This window comes from Macrotis lagotis, chromosome 1, assembly GCF_037893015.1.
Source record: "Macrotis lagotis isolate mMagLag1 chromosome 1, bilby.v1.9.chrom.fasta, whole genome shotgun sequence".
NCBI classification, from domain to species: domain Eukaryota; kingdom Metazoa; phylum Chordata; class Mammalia; order Peramelemorphia; family Peramelidae; genus Macrotis; species Macrotis lagotis.
In genome coordinates, this window is record NC_133658.1 from 244,421,688 (window position 1) to 244,445,738 (window position 24,051).

Sequence of the window (24,051 nt, forward strand, 5' to 3'; positions counted from 1 at the left end):
ATATATTTTGCTTCAGCTGAAGTAAAAAAAGCAGGAGTAGCAATCCTTATCTCAGACAAAGCAGCAGCAAAAATAGATAGCGTTAAAAGAGATAAGGAAAGAAACTATATCCTCCTAAAAGGTACCATAGACAATAAAGTCATTTCAATATTGAATATATATGCACCCAATGGGACAGCACCCAAATTCTTAGAGGAGAAGCTGAAAGAACTACAGGAAGACATAGAGAGCAAAACTCTACTAGTGGGAGACCTCAACCTACCCCGATATCAAATATAGATAAATTGAATCATAAAACAAACAAGAAAGAAATTAGGGAGGTAAATAGATTGTTAGAAAAATTAGATATGGTAGACTTATGGAGGAAACTCAATGGGGACAGAAAGGAATATACCTTTTTCTCTGTAGTACATGGAACTTATACAAAAATTGACCATGTACTAGGACATAAAAACCTAATGATCAACTGCAGAAAGGCAGAAATAGTGATACATCTTTCTCAGATCACAATGCAATAAAAGTCATATGCAATACTGGGCCAAGGAGATATAGACCCAGAACAAATTGGAAACTAAATAACCTCATTTTAAAAAATGGGTGGACCAAAAAACAAATTATAGAAAGAATTAACCATTTTATCCTAGATAATGATAATAATGAAACAACATACCAAAACCTATGGGATTCATTCAAAGCAACTCTCAGGGGATATATTATAGCTCTAAATGCTTATATGAATAAATTGGAGAAAGAGGACATCAATGAACTAAACATGCAACTAAAAAAAATTAGAGAAGGAACAAATCAAAATCCCCAATCAAATACTAAATTAGAAATTCTAAAAATTAAAGGAGAAATTAATAAAAAGCAAAAGCAAAAAAACTATTGAATTAATAAATAAAACCAAAAGTTGGTATTATGAAAAAACCAATAAAATTGATAAACCTCTGGTCAATTTGATTTAAAAAAAAGAAGAAAACCAAATTGCTAGTATCATAAATGAAAAAGGTGAACTCACCACCAATGAGGAGGAAATTAAAGTAATAATTTGAAATTATTTTGCCCAACTCTATGCCAATAAATTTGATAATCTAAGTGAAATGGATGAACATTTACAAAAATATACATTTCCCAGGTTAAATGAAGAATAGATTAAATACCTAAACAACCCTATCTCAGAAAAAGAAATTCAACAAGCCATTATTGAACTCCCTAAAAAAAAAATCTCCCGGGCCTGATGGATTCACAAGTGAATTCTACCAAACATTTAAGGAACAATTGGTTCCAATCCTATATAAACTCTTTGGAAAAATAGGGAAAGATGGAACTCTGCCTAACTCTTTCTATGAAACCAATATGGTACTGTTACCTAAACCAGGAAGAGTTAAAACAGAGAAAGAAAATTATAGACCTATTTCCCTGATGAATATAGATGCAAAAATCCTAAATAAAATCTTAGCAAAACGACTACAACAAGTCATCATTAGGATAATACATTATGATCAGGCAGGATCTATTTCAGGAATGCAGGGTTGGTTCAGTATTAGGAAAACTGTTAGTATATTCAATTATATCAACAACAAACCTATCAGAAATCATATGATCATACAAATAGATGCTGAAAAAAAAATAGATGCTTTTGACAAAATACAGCATCCATTCCTATTAAAAACACTAGAGAGTGTAGGAATAAATGGACTGTTCCTTAAAATAATTAGCAGTATCTATCTGAAACCATCAACAAGCATTATATTCAATGGGGAGAGGCTAGAGGCATTCCCAATAAGATCAGGGGTGAAACAAGGGTGCCCATTATCACCACTACTATTCAATATTGTATTAGAAATGTTAGCATCAGCAATTACAGAAGAAAAAGAAATTGAAGGAATTAGAATTGGGAAGGAAGAGACAAAACTCTCACTCTTTGCAGATGACATGATGGTCTACCTAGAGAATCCCAAGAAATCATCTAAAAAACTACTGGAAACAATTAGCAATTTTAGCAAAGTTGCAGGTTATAAAATAAACCCTCAGAAATCCTCAACTTTTCTATATATGTCTAGCAAGAAACAGCAGGAAGAGCTAGAAAGAGAAATCCCATTCAAAGTAACCTCAGACAGGGTAAAATATTTGGGAGTCTATTTGCCAAGACAGACTCAGAATCTTTTTTGAAAACAGTTATAAAACACTTCTCACACAAATTAAATCAGATTTAAATAACTGGGCAAATATCAACTGCTTATGGATAGGTAGAACTAATATAACAAAAATGACAATTCTACCAAAACTAAACTACCTGTTTAGTGCCCTACCAATCAAAATTCCAAAAAATTACTTTAAAGAATTAGAAAAAATTGTAAGTAAATTCATATGGGGAAATAAAAAGTCAAGAATTTCCAGGAGCTTAATGAAAAAAAGTGCAAACGAAGGTGGCTTAGCACTACCCGATCTAAAATTATATTATAAAGCATCAGTCATCAAAACTGTTTGGTATTGGCTAAGAAATAGAGTGGTGGACCAGTGGAATAGACTAGGTGTACAAGCAGGAGAGGATTATAGTAATCTGCTGTTTGATAAACCCAAAGAGTCTGGCCATTGGAATAAAAACTCCCTCCTTGATAAAAACTGCTGGGATAATTGGAAGTTAGTATGGAAGAAACTTAGATTAGACCAACACCTCACACCCTTTACCAAGATAAGATCCAAATGGTTACAGGACATAGACATAAAAAACAATACTATAAGCAAATTAGAAGATCAAGGAAGAAGATCAAGGTAGACTATACCTGTCAGATCTATGGAAAGGGGAACAGTTTATGACTAAGGAAGAGTTGGAGAACATCACCAAAAACCAATTAGATGATTTCAATTACACTAAATTAAAAAGCTTTTGCACAGATAAAACCAATGTAATCAAGATCAAAAATGTAATCAAGATCAAAAGAAAGGTAGTAAATTGGGAAACAATCTTTGCAACTAATGATTCTGACAAAGGACTCATTTCTAAAATATACAGAGAACTGAGTCATATTTTTAAAACAAAAAGCCATTCCCCAATTGACAAATGGTTAAAGGATATGCAAAGGCAATTTACAGATGAGATCAAAGCAATCCATAGCCATATGAAAAAATGCTCTAAATCATTATTAGAGAAATACAAATTAAAGCTTCTCTGAGGTACCACCTCACACCTCTCAGATTGGCCAGTATGACCAGAAAGGATAATAATCATTGTTGGAAGGGATGTGGGAATTCTGGGACACTATTACATTGTTGGTGGAGCTGTGAACTCATCCAACCCTTCTGGAGAGTTATTTGGAACTACGCACAAAGGGTAATAAAAATGTACATACCCTTTGACCCAGCAATACCACTACTGGGTCTATACCCTGAAGAGATGAGGAAAAAGAGTAAAAACATTACTTGTACAAAAATATTTATAGCAGCCCTGTTTGTGGTGGCAAAGAATTGGAAATCCAGTAAATGTCCTTCAATTGGGGAATGGCTTAGCAAACCGTGGTATATGTATGTCATGGAACACTATTGTTCTATTAGAAACCAGGAGGGCCGGGATTTCAGGGAAACCTGGAGGGATTTGCATGAACTGATGCTGAGTGAGATGAACAGAGCCAGAAAGACACTGTACACCCTAACAGCAACATGGGAGTGATGTTCAACCTTGAAGGACTTGCTCATTCCATTAGTGCAACAATTGGGAACAATTTGGGGCTGTCTGCAAAGGAGAGTGCTATCTGTATCCAAATAGGGAGCTGTGGAGTTTGAAGGAAGTACAAGGACTATTCCCTTTAATTTAGAAAAAAAAACAGATATCTTATTGTCTGATCTTGTTACCTCTGAGAATTGTGCTCTTTAAGGATATTATTTCTCTCTCATCACACCTAATTTGGATCAAGGTACAACATGGAAACAACTAAAGACTGACAGAGTGCTATTTGTGGGGTGGGGGTGGGGGGAGGGAAGAAAGATTGGGGGGAAATTGTAAAACTCAAATAATATCTTTAATAAAAATAAATTAAAAAAAGAAATTGAAGAAATTAGAATGGGAAGGAAGAGACAAAACTTTCATTCTTTGCAGATGTCATGATGGTATACTTAGAGAATCCCAAGAAATCATCCAAAAAAACTACTGGAAACAATTAGCAATTTTAGCAAAGTTGAAAGATATAAAATAAACCCTCATAAATCCTCAACTTTTCTATATATGACTGGCAAGATACAGCAGGAAGACCTAGAAAGAGAAATCCCATTCAAAGTAACCTTAGACAATATAAAATACCTGGGAGTCTATTTGCCAAGACAGACTCAGAATCTTTTTTGAAAATAATTATAAAATCCTTCTCACACAAATTAAATCAGATTTATGTAACTGGGCAAACATCAACTGCTCATGGATAGGTCGAGTTAATATAATACAAATGTCAATTCTACCAAAACTAAACTACCTGTTTAGTGCCCTACCAATTAAAATTCCAAAAAATTACTTTAATGAGTTAGAAAAAGTTGCAAGTAAATTTTTTATGGAGAAATAAAAAGTCAAGAATTTCCAGGAATTCAATGAAGAAAAATGCAAAAGAAGGTAGCTTAGCACTACCTGATCTAATATTATATTATAAAACATCAGTCATCAAAACTGTCTGGTATTGGCTAAGAAATAGAGTGGTGGATCAGTGGAATAGTCTAGGTGCAAAAACAGGAAATGATTATAATATTCTGCTGTTTGATAAACTCAAAGAATTCAGCTATTGGGATAAAAACTCTCTTCGATAAAAACTGCTGGTAAAATTGGAAGTTAGTATGGAAGAAACTTAGATTAGACCAACACCTCACACCCTACACCAAGATAAGATCAAAATGGATACAGGACTTAGACATAAAAAAAACAATATTATAAGCAAACTAGAAGATCAAGGAGTAGTTTACCTGTCAGATCTATGGAAAGGGAAGCAGTTTATGACTAAGGAAGAGATGGAGAACATCACTAAAAACAAATTAGATGATTTTGATTACATTAAATTAAAAAGCTTTTGCACAGACAAAACCACTGTAACCCAAGATCAAAAGAAATGAAGCAAATTGGGAAACAATCTTTACAACTAGAGTTTCTGACAAAGGACTCATTTCTAAAATATACAAAGAACTTAGTCAAATTTAAAAAAAAAGGTCAGTCCCCAATTGACAAATGGTCAAAGGATATGCAAAGGCAATTTACACATGAGGAGACCAAAGTAATCCATAGTCATACAAAAAATTGTTCCAAATCATTACTTATTAGAGAAATGCAAATTAAAGTTTCTTCTCACACTTCTCAGACTGGCCAATAAGACCAGAAAGGACAATGATCATTATTGGAAGGATTGTGGGAAATCTGGGACACTATTACATTGTTGGTGGAGCTGTGAACTCATCCAACTTTTCTGAAGAGCAATTTGGATCTATGCTCAAAGGGCAACAAAAATGTGTATATTCTTTGATCCAGCAATACCACTACTGGGTCTATACCCTGAAGAGATGACAAAAAAAGGGTAAAAACATTACTTGTACAAAAATATTCATAGTAACCCTCTCTCTGGTGGCAAAGAATTAGAAATCAAGTAAATGTCCTTCAATTGGGGAATGGCTTAGCAAACTCTGGTATATGTATGTCACGGAACACTATTGTTCTATTAGAAACCCAGGAGGGACAGGAATTCAGGGATGCCTGGAGAGATTTGCATGAACTGATGCTGAGTGAGATGAGTAGAACCAGAAAACACTGTATCCTAACAGCAACATGGGTGGGGGGTAGTCAACCTTGATGGACTTGCTCATTCCATCACTGCAACAATCAAAGACAATTTGGGGCTGTCTGCCATGAAGAATGCCATCTGTATCCAGAGAAAGAATTGTGGAATTTGAACAAAGACGAAGGACTATTACCTTTAATTTAAGGGGGAAAAACTGATGTCTTATTGGCTGGTCTTGCTATCTCTTATACTTTATGTTTCTTCCTTAAGGATATGATTTCTCTCTCATCACATTCAATTTGGATCAATGTATACCATGGAAACAATGTAAAGACTGGCAAATTGCTTTCTGTGGGGGTGGTGGGGAGGGAAGTAAGATTAGGGGGAAAACTGTAAAATTCAAAATAAATAAAATCTTTATAATTCAAAAAAAAGAGTTAACATAATAACCCTCCCCCCAAAAAATATAAAACCTCATGAGAAATAAAGTAAAAGAAGGAGGAAAAAAAGAATCTGTGCCAAGAAGAAATGGAAAATGAGGGGATGGTTGAATAAGTTATGGTATATGAATGTTATAGAATACTATTGTTCTATAAGAAAACATAAATGTAGGACTCTAGAGAAGCATGGAATGAATTACAGGCTCCAATGCTGAGCAAAGGAGCAGAACCAAGAGAATTTCTGACACATTAACAACAACATTTTGAGTTGATCAATCTTGATGGATGCATTCAGTAGTTCAGAGTGCTACTATGGGCAACGCTATCCCCATCCAGAGGGAAAAAAATCAAAAAACAAAAAAAATTGCCTTCAGAATCTGATGAAAACTACATTCACTTTTTAAAAAACTTCTTATGTTTTTCTTTCCCTTAATCCTAATTCTTCATACCGAAAATGACTAATCTGTAAACATGTTAAACACAAATGTATATGTACAATATTCATTTGACTGTTCACTGCTGAGGGGAGGGGGGTAGGAAGGGAGGATGGAAGGAAATTATGTAACTTAAAGTGTGTGTATATATATATATATATGCATAATGTTGAAAATTTTTATAACATATATCTAGAAAAATAAAATATCAATTAAAAATAAATTTTGAAAAAAAAAGGAATCTGTGCCAAATGATTTGAGATCCCTTTCCAACCTGAAACTTATACTACCAAATAAGGGAAAACAGCTCTGATCTCTTTAAGTTAGCAGGTTAATGCAATTGAAGCCAAGAATAATGAAAGGGTGTCAGAGGGCTGAGGTCAATGCTTATTCTCTTCTGCCATCTACTGGTCTTTTTACTCACTTCCTGTTTCTCCAAACTGGAGAAACTAATGTCAGACATTTAACACTGCAAAAGTCCCTTAAGACACTGATTAGTTTGTCAGCTCTATGGATAATCCAAAAAGTTTTTAGTGAGGATGGGGTCTCATTCTGCTTCCTGGGGTCCTGGAAGAAAAAAAAATCACCCCCCTCTGTCCTGGAGTTGGAAAATTTATGTTTTCAAGAATCTCCCAGGGCGGCTAGGTGGCGTAGTGCATAAAGCACCAGCCTTGGAGTCAGGAGTACCTGGGTTCAAATCCGGTCTCAGACATTTAATAATTACCTAGCTGTGTGGCCTTGGGCAAGCCACATAATCCCATTTGCCTTGCAAAAAAAACCTAAAATAATAATAATAAAAAGAATCTCCCAACAAACAAGGAAAAATTTCCATCTTCATACAATGTTAGTGCCAAAAGAGATCTTAGCCATCTAAGAGGCAGGTCTTGGAATAATAGATTGTAGAACCTAGAGTCAGTCAGACCTAGTTTCAAAACTCAGCTGAACCTATTACCTTTTGACTAGGAGTCTCTGAAACTGAGGCTTCCTAAAAGTTCAAGTCTTACCTAGTTCTGGGTCAATCACATCAAAATCATAGCTCTTAGATGTATTGACCTACATCACAGGGTTATTGTGGGGTTCAAATGAGATATGGTATAATAAGCTCTCTTTGCAAGGCATCGTAGAAATATCCATTATTAGTATTATTCTTTAATTTCCCTGTTTTCATGCAGACTCTCTGCCCTCCCTTCCACCACTTAAAATCCTACTTTCCTTTCAAGCTTAGCTGAAAGGTCACTTTTGACATTATCTCTGTGGGAGATACCTCACGCTCACATTGTGTTGAATTTATTCTGCAAAGATCTAATAAGCTGAGGCCCTGACTGATTCACTATAAAATCCTGCTTGGCTTTTATAGCCCTTCACAAGTTGGCCCCTTCCTACCTCTCCAGTATCCTTACTCCATGTACCCCATGGATTCAGTTCAGGACTTCAGAGTGAAAGGCTGCCAACCATTGGAAAATGCTCTCCCACTCACTTTCATCTCCTGACTTCCCTGGCTTCTTTCAAGACCAGCTCCAATCCTAGTCTCTAACACTGCTAGTTTCTTACCTCTGAGATCAACTCCCACTTACTCTCTCTATATATGTTATATTAACACATATAGTTGTCTATGTGTTGTCTCCTCTCATTAGAATGTGAGCTCCTTGAGGTCAGAGAACATCTTTTTTTACCTTTCTTTATATCCACAACCCTTAGCATGATGCCTGCCTTATCAATGGATTTAAAAATTAGGCTAGCTGCTTATTTGAAGTAATGGTTAGAAAAATGTGGTGGGGAGAGAAGTCCCAGAAAACAGACACTGAATCATAGAGGCATGTTTCTGCACAGTAGAGAATCACTAACTTCTCAGTTGCAGCGAGAGACTGATGAACTGATGACCCTCCCCTTCTCTTCTCTTCTCCCCCTACCCCATCCCCAACCATTCTAAGAATAGGGTAGGGTTCTAAACTCTAGGGCTTCTCAACCTGCACCTTCTTTCTCTCTTCCCTTTCTTGCCAGAAAGATCTCTGAATTTACAGTCCTTTCCCTGATTCTTCTCCCCATGTTCCAGGTAGTAAGGATAATTAATGGAAAAATCAGAGAATATATAGTCTATTTATGTTTCCTTAATGAAACCTCATTTCATTAATCATTTAGCCTTTAAAAGTTTTATGAAATTACCAAAAAAAAAAAAAAAGATTTTCCTAATATAGGATGAGGACTAAGGGAAGAGATTGGAGATTTCCCCCCATTTAGTGATTTTTTTTTGGAATATTCTAGATTGGGGCAGTAGGCAGCACAGTGGCCTGTAGTCATGAGGACCTTAGTTCAAATTCAACCTCAAACACTTAAGTTGTGACCTTAGGCAAGTCACCTAACCCCATTGCCTTTCTTGCAAAAATAAAAAAAAAAAGAATATTCTAGGTCTTATTCTAAGATCATATATATATATATAGCCTCCTTAGAGAGCTAAGGGCAGTAATAAGAGGGAGTAATCTAAGGGTTAGGGTTTATAGACTAGTGCTTTAAAGACATTAGGAAAGCCCACACATACAACAAACACCTTCTAATGAAGTTATGAAACTGCTGAAAAATATATATTATACTCCTTGTCGTTGTTCAGTTGTTTTTCAGTCTGACTCCAGGCTTGGCACTCAATCCACTGTGACAACTAGCTGCCTATTACACTTTCTACCTGGTTACTCATTGACAGCCTTCAGGGCAAGAAGCAGGGAATGCTCATGGTGTTAGCAACATCACCACATGCACATCTAGCGCACGCGTGCGCGCACACACACACACACGTGGGCACAAGCACACATGTCATATATAAAGTGCTTTGCAAACTTTGAAGTACTATATAAATGTCAGCTATTATTAAACTGGTTTAATAGAGGAGTATTTTTAAAGCTTTAAATGGAATAGAAGCTTTAAAGAGTAATGAATGTTTAATATGCAAAGGGAACATAAAGATGTACATCAAAATTTTAATTAAAAATTCATTTTAATCACATTAGACTTGTAAACCCTCTTTACATTTAAATTTAAACCTTATTTTTATGTTTCAAAATAGGCTTTACCAAAAAATCTGTCAAGAAAGTCCTGCTTGTTACTAAACATTACTTATTCAAATGAGTTAATAGTTGTAAAATGTCCTTACCACAAGCACAAAGAAGGCACTTAAATGCTTATTCTCTTCACCTTCAATCCTGAATCTCTTTACTAGAAGTGTTGAACCCCTTCTAGTAAATCACCAAACTTCACATTTTAAATGGACTTAATATTATGAACTAAATTCTAGGTATTTCTCAGTTGCAGACCAACTCAGTACAGCTGAACTAGGTAGAAATTGTCCAGGAGCTAATATTTTAATTTCCTCTTCAAAAAAATCATAGAATATGCTATTTTTTCTGTCTGATTATAGTCTATTAACCCTGGAGTTGTCTCATCAAAAAAGTCGCAGTGTATTAAGCCTACCGTCTGAGAATTTCTGAAAACACAGGCAATCTCTGCATGCCTGAGTAAATGCTGGAATCTAAACACTAGAGAGCCCTTGCAGCTGAAGTCTCATCTGGACAGGATATAAAATGTCAAGCTTTAGCCTTTATGTTTTTACTGCAGTGGTTACAGGGTGGGGTTGATGTAGAAATGAAAAAATAATACTGACTTTGGAGAATTCCCCATCAGTAATATTTTCTTTTACTTTTTTCCTGTCTTAAAATCAGACACCCACTTGCAGAAACTGTTTTGGGACTTCTGTGGCAATTAAGTGTGTCAGGAGGTGGGCACCAGGCTCCCTAAGTCCCCACACTCCCTCTTATTGTAGATGCATGTAGATGATGCCAAATTAGCACCAGTGAGAGAATTCTGATGGGTATTTTTGCTCTAATTGGGTCAGAATTAAAAAACTAAGCTGGTGTTCAGCATCAATTAGGAAATCAAAAAGATGTCCATTGTCTCTACAAAAGGAAAAATGCAGTGGTGTGATCTTCTTAAATGAAGGACTGGGTCTAGATAATCTTTTAATATCCTATGCAGTTCTAAATCCTACAATCCTCTGAACTTGGTGGCAGCTATGGAAGCAAAAGGGAAAGAATGAATATGAGAAGATTTAAAAACAGAAACAGGATTTGGTGACTAATTGATTATGTGAGGAGAAAGAGTCAAAGACTGAATCCAATTTTAAAATTAGGAGGCTGAAAGATGACTGAAAGATTTGTGAAGAATTGATCCCATGACCTCATCCTCCAAGTGGAGATAGCCTATGATTATTGGAAATGAGCCATAGTTTGGGTGAGTGATAAAGAATAAAGAAATATCTAAGTCCATCTGCAAACTGGTGATAGCTAGTGCCCTCTGGGTTGCTTGGGTAAATGAGAAAAAAAAAAGGAGACTGAGAATTCAGCTTTGAGGAATGTTCAGAGAAGGCAAAGGATTGGGTATGAGGTAGATAGGATACTTGTCCAGGAACAAGTTAGACTAGATAGCCTCTAAGGTCCCTAGAACTCTGAGATACTCTGAATTTGTAAACAAAATATATTTTTAAAATATAAGTTCCAATTGGTTTTGGAATAGGCTCTTGAAACCTTTGTGTATCATGGAAAATTAATTGTGGAAACACAACTACAGAGCAAAAAGGTAAGTCAGAGACCAATCTAGGGCTCTCTCCTGAAAATTTTCCATATAGAAATTAGGTTTTAGGGGGGCAGCTAGGTGGTACAGTGGATAGAACACTGGCCCTGGAGTCAGGAGGACCCGAGTTCAAATCTAGCTTCACACACTTAATAACTGCCTAGTTGTGTGACCTTGGGCAATTCACTTAGCCCCATTGCCTCAAATTTAAAAAAATTAGGTCTTAGTCTATAGTCAACTATTCAATAATCAATGAGAATTTATTAAGAGATTACTGTATCCAAGGCACTCTTCTAAGTGCTGGGAATACAAAAATGGGAGTTCCTGTTCTCAAGGAAATTACATTCCTGACTGGTGAAAAGGTTCATTCCTCCAAGAATATAAACTTCCTTCAAGCTTTCCTCAGGCCAGAAAGGCAAATGGTAAACAAGGAAGATTCAGTTTTTGCTTGGGTCAAGGCAAAACCTAGCAAAGCTTAGTGCCTTTGTGACATTCCTCAAAACATCATTCTACCCCACCCCCACCCCACCACCATGCCAACTCAATATAGTGACTCCCTATTGTCTACAGGATCAAATACAAAATCCCCTTTGGCATTCACACTCCTTGCCTACCTTTATGATGTCCTTACACCTTACTCCCCAACATGTATTCTTGGATCCAGTCAGACATTGGGTTCTATCACTAATAAACAATCTTGTTGATATTAATTTCTTTGGTATTTTTAAGCAGTATTATGGACTGAACATATCGCAAGGAATTTTCAATCAATCTGTGGGATGTGTTCAATCTATAAAAGATGCAGATTAGTCAGTATGTTTCTGCTACCTTTATAATGTTGTGTCATCACTTGTTTTTGCCTTCATATTGATGATGCACCATTCCCCCAACTTTCTAAGAAGTTAAAAGTACCATGACTTTTTGTAGCACTAGCTAAACCTAAAGACTACAAATTAACTATATTAATGTATTGTATTTTTATTATGGGTGTGGCCCTTGAATAATTATTTTATTTTACTACAGCCCTAAGATAACCGAAGATTGGGCAGCCTGCTTTAGACTAAAGAAATTGGACAACATATTTCAAGAATATGGGGTTTGTTGTCCATTCTGCACTCCATTATCTTTACCAGCCTCTTCAGATGACAGAAAATAGAGAATACATATAAAAATGATTATGAATAACTTTTATCCTGGGGAAAAATAAGTCATAATTTTAGTAACAAAAGTAGTTACATGCATGGAAGCAAGATTTCCACATATAATTTTTACATACATAATCCTTTCTACCAAAAATTATTTGGTGGTATTTCACCAAATTTTTTGTTTATCTAGGATTTTGTGCTTCATGAATGACTGTAATTTGGAATATCTGATTAAAGTTTAATTAAAAAGTCTTTGAGGCAGTAAAACTAATGCAGTTTTGGACTAATTTAGTTCTTTATAATCTATGAAGCCTATATAAAAATTGTACTTGGGCTTCTGTCTGGGATTTTATACATGTACAGATGTTATTTACTTCCTCTTATGATAAATGTTTGTTGAATGTCTTTCTGAGTAAATTCATCTTTGTATAATCTATGAAAAAAATTGGCTCAATTAATAACAAGCAAAATTTAAAGGATGTCTAGCTAGAAAACACAACCCACTCCTTTAATAAGTTCAATATGAAGTATGACATGATATCCAAAAATGGAAACAGTAAAACCTAGATTTAAAATTCAAGAAGTATGGTTTCAAATCCCACCTTGTTAACTTTGAGATGATCACTTACCTTCTCAGAACTCTTTCCTTATCTGTAAAATGGGTATAATGCTGTTTGCACATTACCCACATGTAAAGTCGTTCTGAGGAAAACCCCATGTAAAACTTTGCAACATGACATCAACCATAGTTTAAAAACTAACACAGTCTATCCAGGACTCATGAGGTTGACTATACTTGCTATGCTGAGACCTCTTCATTGTGTTCATGCTGGCCACTATACAAAAGTGGGCTTTGAAAGGATTAGGATTGGGGTGGCTAGGTGGAGGTGGATAAAGCACCAGCCTTGGAGTCAGGAGTACCTGGGTTCAAATCTGATCTCAGACACTTAATAATTACCTAGCTGTGTGGCCTTGGGCAAGCCACTTAACCCCATTTGCCTTGCAAAAACCTAAAAAAAAAAAAATTAGGATGAGGAACACCAAAGGAGGATCACTTAAAGGCACTAAACAATGCAGTTGTGGAAGAAAAGATTTAAAGACCTGCTAGCTGCTGTCCTATCAGACTAGACTTGTTCAATTTGGGCTGTGCCAGAAGTGGGAGTAAAGCATCTAAGTTGAGGAGGAGCAGATTTATCTTAGATTAAGGAAAGGAATCCCCTCAGTTTGTGAAACATGCAGCCTTGGAAAGTAGTGGACTTCCTCAGGAGAAGTCTTCAAGAAATAATTGGAGTAAACCTAATTCAACCAATTCTAAATTCAGCTACTACCACCTAGTTCTAACTGCTCATCTCAGCCCCAAGTATGTATTTCATGAAAACCTTTATCAGATGTTTAGCTGAAATCCAGATACATTAGGTCCATTGCAATCCCTTGCCTATTAAAAAAGAAACAAGTTTACAGAATCTCAATTTAAAGGCTAAGATCACCTCATTCAATCCATAAAATTAATGAATAAAAATATTTCAAAACATGCTTTGCATCCATATCCTATGATCCCTCATTACTACTCACCTAATATAAAAGTAGTTTAACTACTATTCTTTGTTTAATATTTCCTTATTTAAGATAGGGAGGTAGCAATGAAAGTAAAAAAAAAAGATATCAAGAAAACTAAGTTTTTAGCCTAGAGATTTAACACATTAGGGAAGGACGTCAAGGAAATTTATATAGTTGTCTTCTTGGAACTGAAACACTGTCATGTAGAAGAATAATTAAATTTGTTAAAGGGCATTCATAGGTGCAATGGAATGAAAGAAGCAGATTTTAAATCAATGTAAAGAGAGGCTTACTCATCACAATGGCTTTCTGGAAATGAAATAGACCACTTTAGAAGTTTTGAAGTGAACTGTCACTCATTAGAAAAGATTCTTGCTTAATCAGGAATAGATTGGTCTAGAGAACTGAGATCATTTTCAACTTTCTAGGTCTCTAATTCCATGAAATAGTTTTGCTTTATTCCACTTTGCTTCTAGTGAGTGTTCACTTTATTGTAGAGTGGAGTATGGAGAGTAGAGTGTGCAAGGGAGTCACATAAACAAGCTAACAAGTTCTAATGAAACCCAAGATTTTATTTGAGTTTTACACACCAGCCACTTAGAACACATTGGTTCTCAGCTGAATGGTCAAGTTGGCTTGAGGATGCTATTTTATCAGTCAAAAGTTGGCGAATTTTCCATTTTATACCTAGACTACAGGTTACCAATCTCTTTGGTGGAGACTCATTCAGACTTGAGATAACCTTAATTGCCTCTATGAGGAGTACAGTCATAAAACTGGGCTTCCAACAAAATAACAAAGTCACACTGTGATTTTCAAGGAATTGCAAAACCATTCAGCTTTCTTATCTTGCTATTATGCTCAGAAGCCTTCCTTATTTAACCATTACATTGTGGGAACCAAGTTTCATCTTTCTGACTGATGCAAAGCTGAGAAAAATAGTTTTAGCTTTGAACTAGAGTGCAAGTAGGGTGAATTATCAAGGCTGCTAAACTGTCATCCTCTCAGTCTAAACTTGTTTTTAAAATAGTTCACACCTTTTATGAATGAGAAAAATAAGTGTTTGGGTTTAAACAACCTGCTGAACCAGAGGTTGCAGGAGTAAAAGACCATAATCTCAACATAGGCCTTTATCACCTACATTGAGGGAATTCTCCCACGGGTGATAACAAATAAAATTCTAAAGACTGTTCATCTGGTTCCACTAGATAGAATGTCAGTTCTTGGAGGGTGATTAATCTTCTGCTAAGGCACTGTAACCACATTCTTTTTTCCCTCCCACTCCTCTCTCTCTCTCTCTCTCTCTCTCTCTCTCTCTCTCTCTCTCTCTCTCTCACACACACACACACACACACACACACTCCTGTAGCATGATAATTGACCCCAGGCCAGCTAGGGTGGGTGTAATACAATATAAATGTAGAGTTTGAAGAATACTGCAAAAATATTGGAGGCAGAAAATGTGAAATAGATGGGGAAAAAATTGAGATACTGACGTACCTAGTACACTTGGCCACCTTACAATCAATTACATTAGTGAATCTGGTGGCAGAGTTATGAATGTTCATGGAGAAGTCATAAGGTGCTGGGTACTTAGAGTAGAAGCTAATCAAACAATTTCTATGATTAGAATCTTAAATCCTATCTAACAAAATATATTAGATTGGTTCAAGGAAAACAATTTTGAATTGAATCTGGAGTGAACCTGAAAGAAAAGAACCTAGATTTCCTAGAAACAAAAGGAGTTGAAATATTCCATTCCAAATCCAAAAGAGAGTAGAGGTAAATTGGATTACTTTCCCACCCCAAAACTATAATGATGCTAAGGGTAAAAGATTAGAGGTGGGATGAGCTGTCTAGGAAAGCAATAAAAGAGAATTTATTAGAGATGGATTAACGTTTTAAAAGGGCAAAGTGAACAACATGAATCTATACAATTATAATTTACCTCATTTGTGTCATTTCTCCTACTGAAAGTCCTAATTTAATTTTAACTCTGGTGTGGAAACCACCCAGCTTTTTCAAAGACTGTCAACAAGAACAAGCTCTGAGAGGTCATACTCAAAATGAAAAGACCTTAAATATTTGGGCTCAGAATTCTACTCTCTCTCATTTGAGAAAGAAGCTTGCTAAATTTGGAGTTGTTTATCATCAGAAGGTCAGTAGATAAGGTTTTGGTCAGATGAACTGGACATGTCTACACCAATAAAATCATTCTTTTGAAGTATTAAAAGATATTACTTCAAGATTCTCAAACAAGTAAAAGCATCAACATATATTTTAAAGAAATTCACATATTTTCAGTACGGGAGCAGACAAAAGATCATGGAAATAGATTCTGAATCCTCGGGTGGAATCAGTTAAAAAGAGAAATTTCTTGGATGAAGGATGTGGGGGAAAGCACTGAAAAGCAGTAAAAAATAAATAGTGGAGGAAACCAGAATTGTTTGGATCCTAATATATTAACTGGAAAGTACTTTAAAGCATCCAACAACTTGTCAACATGTGACAGTTGAGAGTGGGCTCCCCACTTTTAAAACAGTATCAAAGGTATTTGTAACATCATTGGTCTTTCATATTCAGTGATGCTATTTTGTTCTTTTCTAACAGGAAAAACCTTGTGTTTAGAAGAGGGAAAAGATTACATAAGAAATCACTACTTTCTAGAAGTTTCTGTTCCCAAGTTCTGCCAATAACCTGGAATGACATTTTTCCTGTTCAACTTTGCACATCACCTTGGAAATAAACACAAATAGGTCTTCTAAATCACTCTGTCCAAAGAGCCTCTGAAAATGCTCAGAATTGCTTTAAGTTGCAGTATTTCTTTTAAGTTAAGGCTTTTCCTAGCCTACAGCACAGATTCAGCAAGCATGAGAGTCTGGAGAGGGATAAGCTAAAAGGTAAACTTACTTATTATTGCGACTCTGCAGATTTTGTTTTCTCTTTCATTGTTTCTTTATCTTCTTTTACAGGAATAAAATTACAAAAGACTTTAGAAATAAGATGATACAATTGCAAGAACTTACATAAAAACCACCTAGGGTTTTATTCGAGATCAAAGGAGAAAAATCTAGAATCTGATGTTACACCTTTAAAGAGTAATCCTACTACTTCAAGACAACAAAACTGGTCCATTGATTATTAACTTTTGAAATTTCCTAAGTATTTTTCTGGTATTATCCCCATTGTGGACATTAGTCTCTTGCTACATTCAATAGGCAAGAACCCTAAAGACAAGGTTCACCCTTGAAATGAGAATTACAAACCTAGAAAGAGGTTTGGAAGGTACTGCTCTCCCACAACTATGCTATTTAGCCTGTTTTAGTGAATTTCTAAAACTATCATCATGCTTTGGTTGCTATAGGGCTTTTAAAATAATTGATACTGAAGCATATTCAGGGAGGAAGAGATCATGGCACTTAAAAACACAGAAGAAAGGAGTTTTGGGTAGATGGCATGTCTTTTAAAAAAGATTGGGGGAAATAAGACTGAGATCTTAGATACCCTAATGTTAAGAAACAATTAAAATCTAGAATCTGTATGTGTAACCAGTTGAGTTGTCTGTCAATGCAAACTGGCATGAATCCAATCTCAAAGACCCCTGACAGTTCTTTTTTACTGTAACATTATTATGACGGTCAATGGATAACCTCCCTTGTCTTAAATTAAAAAGGCTAGAAACTGGAGTCTGACTTAGATCACTCTGCTGATAGGATAAGAAATGAAACAGAACATGCATATTAAATCTTTCCTTGAACAAATTAAGCAATACAAAGAATAATTTAGTCCCTCTTAATTGCCTTAGTTCAAAAAAAGCACAGGCCCAAATTCCTGTCATTTCAAGCCACATACATAGCCATTTCTAATTGGTGAATGTAAGAAAACATTCTCCCCAAATGCCCCATTCTAATATATAAAACATACACAGAGGTTGAAATTTGCAAAATAGGCGGGTCTTCTATGACATCAATTTTTTATCAGGGAAATAATATGGCAACACAAATACTTCCCCAAGTTAGTTATTTTGGAAACCTATCCCAAGAGCAAGGAGAGCCAACTCTCATGAGCTGCCAAGACATGTTCTTCTGGTACAAACATTTCCTCATTCTTAAAGCTACATCCTTGTTTGTCTCCAAGCTCTACTGTTATACACAGGATCATTTTCCACAAACAAAACTGAACCAAGTTGCCAAATCTTCAAAGCTAATGATACTTATATAGGTATTAGGTGGGTTTTTTTGGTATGCAGAACACATCTGAAAATCAAAATGTCTCTGTCAAAAAATTCACAGTCCATTTTCTTCATTCACATGAATTCATCTGAATCATTGCCATCCTGTGAAAAGAAAAATAAAACCATTACAGGAGTTCTGAAAATGAAGACTTTAAATTTTTCTAGTTCACAATTTTTAAAAACATTTTTTAAATAATTCACAAACCCTTCACTTCTACCCTAGTTATTCATGGGCCATTAAACAATCATCCCTCTTTGTCATCTCCAAATTATTGTAATTGAGCTAGTAAGCCATTTTCTAGGAACAGATGACAATAAGTGAACATGTATGCTCCAAAGTATCAAAGGTGTTGTTACCCAGTTTAGCACTACACAAAATTCACTGTGAACTTTTTTAAACCAAAAAACCAGAATTTATTCTAAATTTGTGTCAGTTTTGTGAAATCATACATCCTTAATTCCAAATATAATAGCCAGGTAGAATATGGGATTTGGAATCAGGAAGACCTTAGTGCAAATCCTGCTATCAGATGCTTACTGGCTATGAAACCCTGGGTACATAACTTCATGTGAGCCTCAGCTTTCTCATATATGTAAAATGGGGATAACAATAGCATCTAGTTCATAGCATTATAAGGCTCAAAGGAGCCTTCTTATAATGTAAAGTGCATTATAAACCTTAAATAGCTTTATTTTTCAAAATATTTCTAGAACTCCACTTTAGAAATTCCCTTTAATGCCTGTATTATATGCTTTTGATTATCACATTGGCTGCAGAGTTTTTGTCCTGGAAGTGGGGGTGGGAGGGTTGATTTCTCTGAAATACTCAAATCATTAGAAACCAAATCTAATGAATCTGGAAGAGGAATCAATTTGAGAAAAAATAAGGTGTCTCTATAGAAGAGTGATACTGATTTTCTTGGTGTGACTCACAAATGAATTCCAAAGGAAATTTCCAAAGCAGAGTTCCAAAAACAATTTAAGCAAATGAAAATACCAGTTCAATAATACCTGACTCTCCCAAGTTGATAGTTTTGGAGGTGATAATACACACTGTGGTTAGGTAATTTCTAGTCTGTCAGAAACTCAAGCCTACTTATTTTATGTACTTGGTTCTTGCTTCCCACCCTGTCTTAAGGCCCTGTTCTTCAAGCTGTTTCACTATAAGACTACACAGGAAAGAGAAAGATGTTTCATGCTAAAAATTCAATCATTTGGGGACTTCTTAGATGTTTTTATAAATATTGGACATAGAGGAACAAGTTTAGTCTCTGGTCTTCTACAGTCAGTACAGTTAGTTAAACCACAGGAAAAATATATCATGTATCAACTCTGGACACATAATAGGAGGAATAATACAGGTGCCTGCTTGACATTCAGACACAGTGAGAGACTGTAGCTTTTCTCTGGAGAAACTATGAGGAGAAAATCTATTTTCTATTGTTCATTCAAGTGCCAAAGTGAAATAAGTCACCAAGGCTGAAGACTACCTTAAATGCAGGGCTACAGAATCTATAGGCCAGTTTCAAATAAACTGATAGATTAAGTTTTTAAGTCAAAGAGATTTCACTGATGACACTGAAAAATTCCTTAGAGGCTCTATCCTACAATTGGAGCACAGTGGTGTTTTTAATTACTACTGGTCCATGTATAAATGCTTCTATTTAGCAGTCAACATTTCAATATAGCAATCAGATTGGGTGCTCTTATTTTTGCCATCTTTTGTGAGATGACTCATGGAGGAGTAAGAGTGGAAAAGGGCACAATGATTCTTTGTATCCATACAATTTGAGACAGTAATTAATTTGGTTCAGTTCTTCTTTGGGAACTTGAACTACATTCAAAATTGGTTCAAAGGATCAAGCCTGGCAATCCCTGCAAAGGGGGAAGCACAAGAGAAGCACGAGGATGGAAAGCAGGGAGTACAAAGAGAAGAAAGGAACAGAGAAGAGGATCATGTGGGATAAAATCCCTTGCTCTATAAATTACATTGCTTAACATGGTAGCTTTAAACATCTGTCACTAATCAGTTGGATGCACACTTATTAAAAGTTCCAGATTAATTCTGGTCCAATGTCCAAAAAGTTTCTATTCACTAATGCTTGGCATGAAAATGTTTAAGGTCACAGTCAAAACTCAATCTGGGAGCCAGATTCTGATGAAATTCAGCCGGAAATATTCTTTATACAACAAATAACTGAGAGCTTTTATAAACAGTGTTGACTTTGGACTTGGAATGTTTCAAAATTTTTAGCAGGGTAGTTTTGAGAAAAATTCCTAGCACATTTACAAGTAAAATGACTAAAACATATGCAATAATTTACAAATGCTTCATTAAATTCAATGTTTTGCAAAGGACATTGCTAAGCAGCCCGTTTTGGAGGTTTCAAAAGAAACTCTGGGGAGAGCAATTCCTATGGGATTCTTCAAACTTCGGATAAAAGTTACAGATAATTTATTTTACAGAATGTTTGCCTCACAATAATCAACTTTGACAGACTCAGTGCAACACTCAGGGACAATTTGGGGCTCTCTGCAATGGGAGAATACCATCTGTATCCAGAGAAACAACTGTGGAGTTTGAACAAAGACCAAGGACTATTACCTTAAATTTAGAAAAAAAACCTGATATCTTATTATCTGATCTTGCTATCTCTTCTACTTTATGTTTCTTCCTTAAGGATATGCTTTCTCTCTCAACACACTCAATTTGGATCAATGTATACCATGGAAACAATGTAAAGACTGGCAAATTACCTTCTGTGGGGGGTGGAGGGAGGAAAGTAAGATTAGGGGGAAAATTGTAAAACTCAAAATAAATAAAATCTTTAATTAAAAAAAAAAGAATGTTTGTCTCAGTTACATGAGATTAAATAGTGCAAATATTTTGGTCTTCATCTCACTGCTCCAGTAACCTGATCCAAATGATACAGTCACAGAAAAGGGATTCACAACTAGTCAGGCTGACTTTGGGTTTGGTGTCTTTTCTATCTAGTAACCATCTTCTCATTTACAGTACAGAGCATGTTTTCTTCTTTGTTCAGGCTAGAATTTAAGAATTAAAGAGTTAAATCTCCCTTTGGGAAGCAAATGAATGTGAGTGCTAATACTGCTATTAATTTTTTTTTTAGTTTAGATGTAAATTTTGTTTCTCACTCTACTTCTACAAAGAATATGCTGCCACATGAGTACAGAAAAAAATAAAAAATGCAAATAATGAACATTCTTGTGTGACCAAGGCAGGAAAGGGGAGGGGGAAACTAAAAGTATATAGATTTCTTGGACTCCATAATAATTTCATTTTTAAAAGTCTTATAAGGTGGAGCAAAGATTAAAAGTGAAGCTTAAAGGTAACAGAATCCAGTCCTGATGCTAAACAACTGCCAAGTTACCTATAAGATATCTATAAGATAACATCAGGGATATATCACCAATAAGAATTAAATTCTTCTTAAATAATTTTAAACCAAGCTCACTTAAAAGTATATTATTAAAGCAAACAACCTAGAATATACCTGATTTGAAGACATATTCTCAGACTTCATCAGTGAAGAATAACTCCTACAATAGAAAAGATATTTCAATTAGTGCTAGGGCTTTTCTGGAAGAAGAGGATAAGATGTTTATTTTTTAAATTAATATATGTGTTCTACATACACAGCAGTTTAATATTAGCTCTGATCTAGACAAAAACTTTAAGTAAAAATGAGGATTTTTAAAATGCTGCTCTCACATATACTACAGTATTGTATACTGTTGTCATATATTACAATTTCACAAAAATAACATTACTAAGACATTGAAAAACACTGAAAGAATGCAAAAAACTGTTTGCATTTCCATGGCAAGAGGAAAAAAAGGATTATTCTTAAGTTATTGGAAAGACTACTAAACACAATCAACCAATCAACTTAAAAATTTCATGACAGTGTAGGTACAAAAAGAAGTAGAAGATATGCTCCCTGTTTTGTAGTTGGGGAAACAGGACTCATACACATGGGGGAAAAAAGATAATAAAAAAAATTAAGAACTGAAAAATGTGATATAGAAAAATAAGTGCTGTAGAAATCTAAAGAAAGGATACATCAGTGGGACAGAATGGTCATGAAAGAAATGGAACTTAAGTCAAATTTAAAAGAATAGAGAAGATTTTAGCCCAGCAGTGCTGTGAGAGGCAAGTCATTTTGTCTCTCTAGGTCTCAGTTTCCTCATCTGTAAAACGAGGGGAGAGAAGGGGAGAACTGTTGTCCTTGACCATAAAGTTTTACAGAAAACAAGAAGTACAGAAACAGAAAATTAGCATATTATGTAGAGAATATTATGAAGATCAAAGTTCATAGGAGAGAAGAGTGGAAAATAAGTCTGGATCATAAAATTTAGAATTAGAGAAGATAATTTAAGAGAGAATTCTCCCTTTACAGATAAAGAAACTGAGGTCCATAAAAGTTTAGTAATTTACAGTTAAGTGACACCAGCAGAATTGAGATTAAAATCTAGTTACTGACACCAAATCAAATGTTCTTTCCATTAAATGTAGATGAAAACAAAGCTTTGAAAATCAAGGAAATTTTCCAATGGATTTGAACAGGCAGTTTTATCTTTTTTATTCTGAATGTAACACTAAATAAGGTGAACATTTACATAAAAATATAGTAAAACAAACAAAAAAAACCGATTGTATATGAAGCTCCAAATTTGTATTATGAATTTCTCATCTTAAGTATATGTTATTTCCAAAGTTGTATTGTTTGTTACATAATGATCTTTGTTCTGGTCTATTCTATGTGTTTTTAAATGCTCAGTGTCCATTTTTTCTTTTTTTTAATTTAACTATCTCCACTGATGTTTTAACTCTTTTGACCAATTCTCTCCCCACTTCCTAAAATATAAAATCCATGTATCAGAAAAGTATATTCACGTAAAATTTTATCTTCACATTATCCATATCCAAAATTTATGTTTCAGTCTGCACTTTGAGTCCATCATGTCTGAATCAGGTGGATAAATAATGTTTTACCATCAGCCTCTGGAATCAGGCAGGCAAACTGCACTGATCAGTGTTATTTTAAGTCTTTCAAAATTACTTTTCTTTACCATGTTGTTTTAATATAAATGGTTCTACTATTTCTTCTTATTTCATTATTCATCACTTAATATAAGTCTTTATTCATTATTCATCACTTAATATAAGTCCTTCCAGGTTTCTCTGGAGCTATCTCTTTCTTGATTTCTTAGGGCACAATATCATTCCATTATATTCACATATCATAATTTGTCCAGTCATTCCCCAACTCTTGGATACCCCTCACCTTTAGTTTCCAGTTCTGATACTACATAAAGAGCTATAATAAATATTTTATACTTAGTGGTCCTTTTATTTGTTTGTTACTAAGCCTTTGGGTAAAAGCCTAGTAGCAGTTGCATTAAATCAAAATGTACATTTGTACACATATACATATATAAATATTCAAAAGGTACATACATATACATTAGCAGTATTATTCCAAATTACTTTCCATAAAGACTCCACAAATTCAGATCCACTAAAAAAAAAATGTCAAACAGGCAGTTTTCACAAGAAGATAACAAAAATTATCAACATTCCTACAACAAAATATTCCAAATTACTAAAGAGAAACACAAACTAAAACAATTCAGATTCTACCTCACATTCATGAGACTGATAAAAAATGACAGAAGAGAAAAATGGTGGTTGTTAGGTTTTGAGAGGATCAAAAATGCACTATTGGTAGAGTTGGAAATTAATCAAACCATTCAGAAAAGTATTTTATTATCTAAACTGTGCAGGTAACTTTAACCCAAAATTACTATGAATAGGTTATATCAAAGAGATTAAAGACTAATCTACGCAAAAATATTTAA

The 24,051-nt window shown here is 34.8% G+C and overlaps 1 protein-coding gene across 3 annotated transcripts in view; it reads right to left on the bottom strand.

The window, feature by feature from the left end:
- Positions 1-17,865: 17,865 nt before the first annotated feature.
- The window catches only part of CCDC25 (coiled-coil domain containing 25), a 46,325-nt gene continuing 40,139 nt past the window's right edge, over positions 17,866-24,051 (bottom strand). For all 3 annotated transcript variants that reach the window (XM_074210008.1, XM_074210009.1, XM_074210010.1), the window contains 2 exons: positions 21,684-21,729; positions 17,866-18,270 (listed from right to left, as the gene is read on the bottom strand). In XM_074210008.1, coding sequence (XP_074066109.1) covers positions 18,241-18,270; positions 21,684-21,729 — 76 coding nt within the window. In that variant the 3' untranslated portion in view covers positions 17,866-18,240. The remainder of the gene's footprint in view (positions 18,271-21,683; positions 21,730-24,051) is intronic.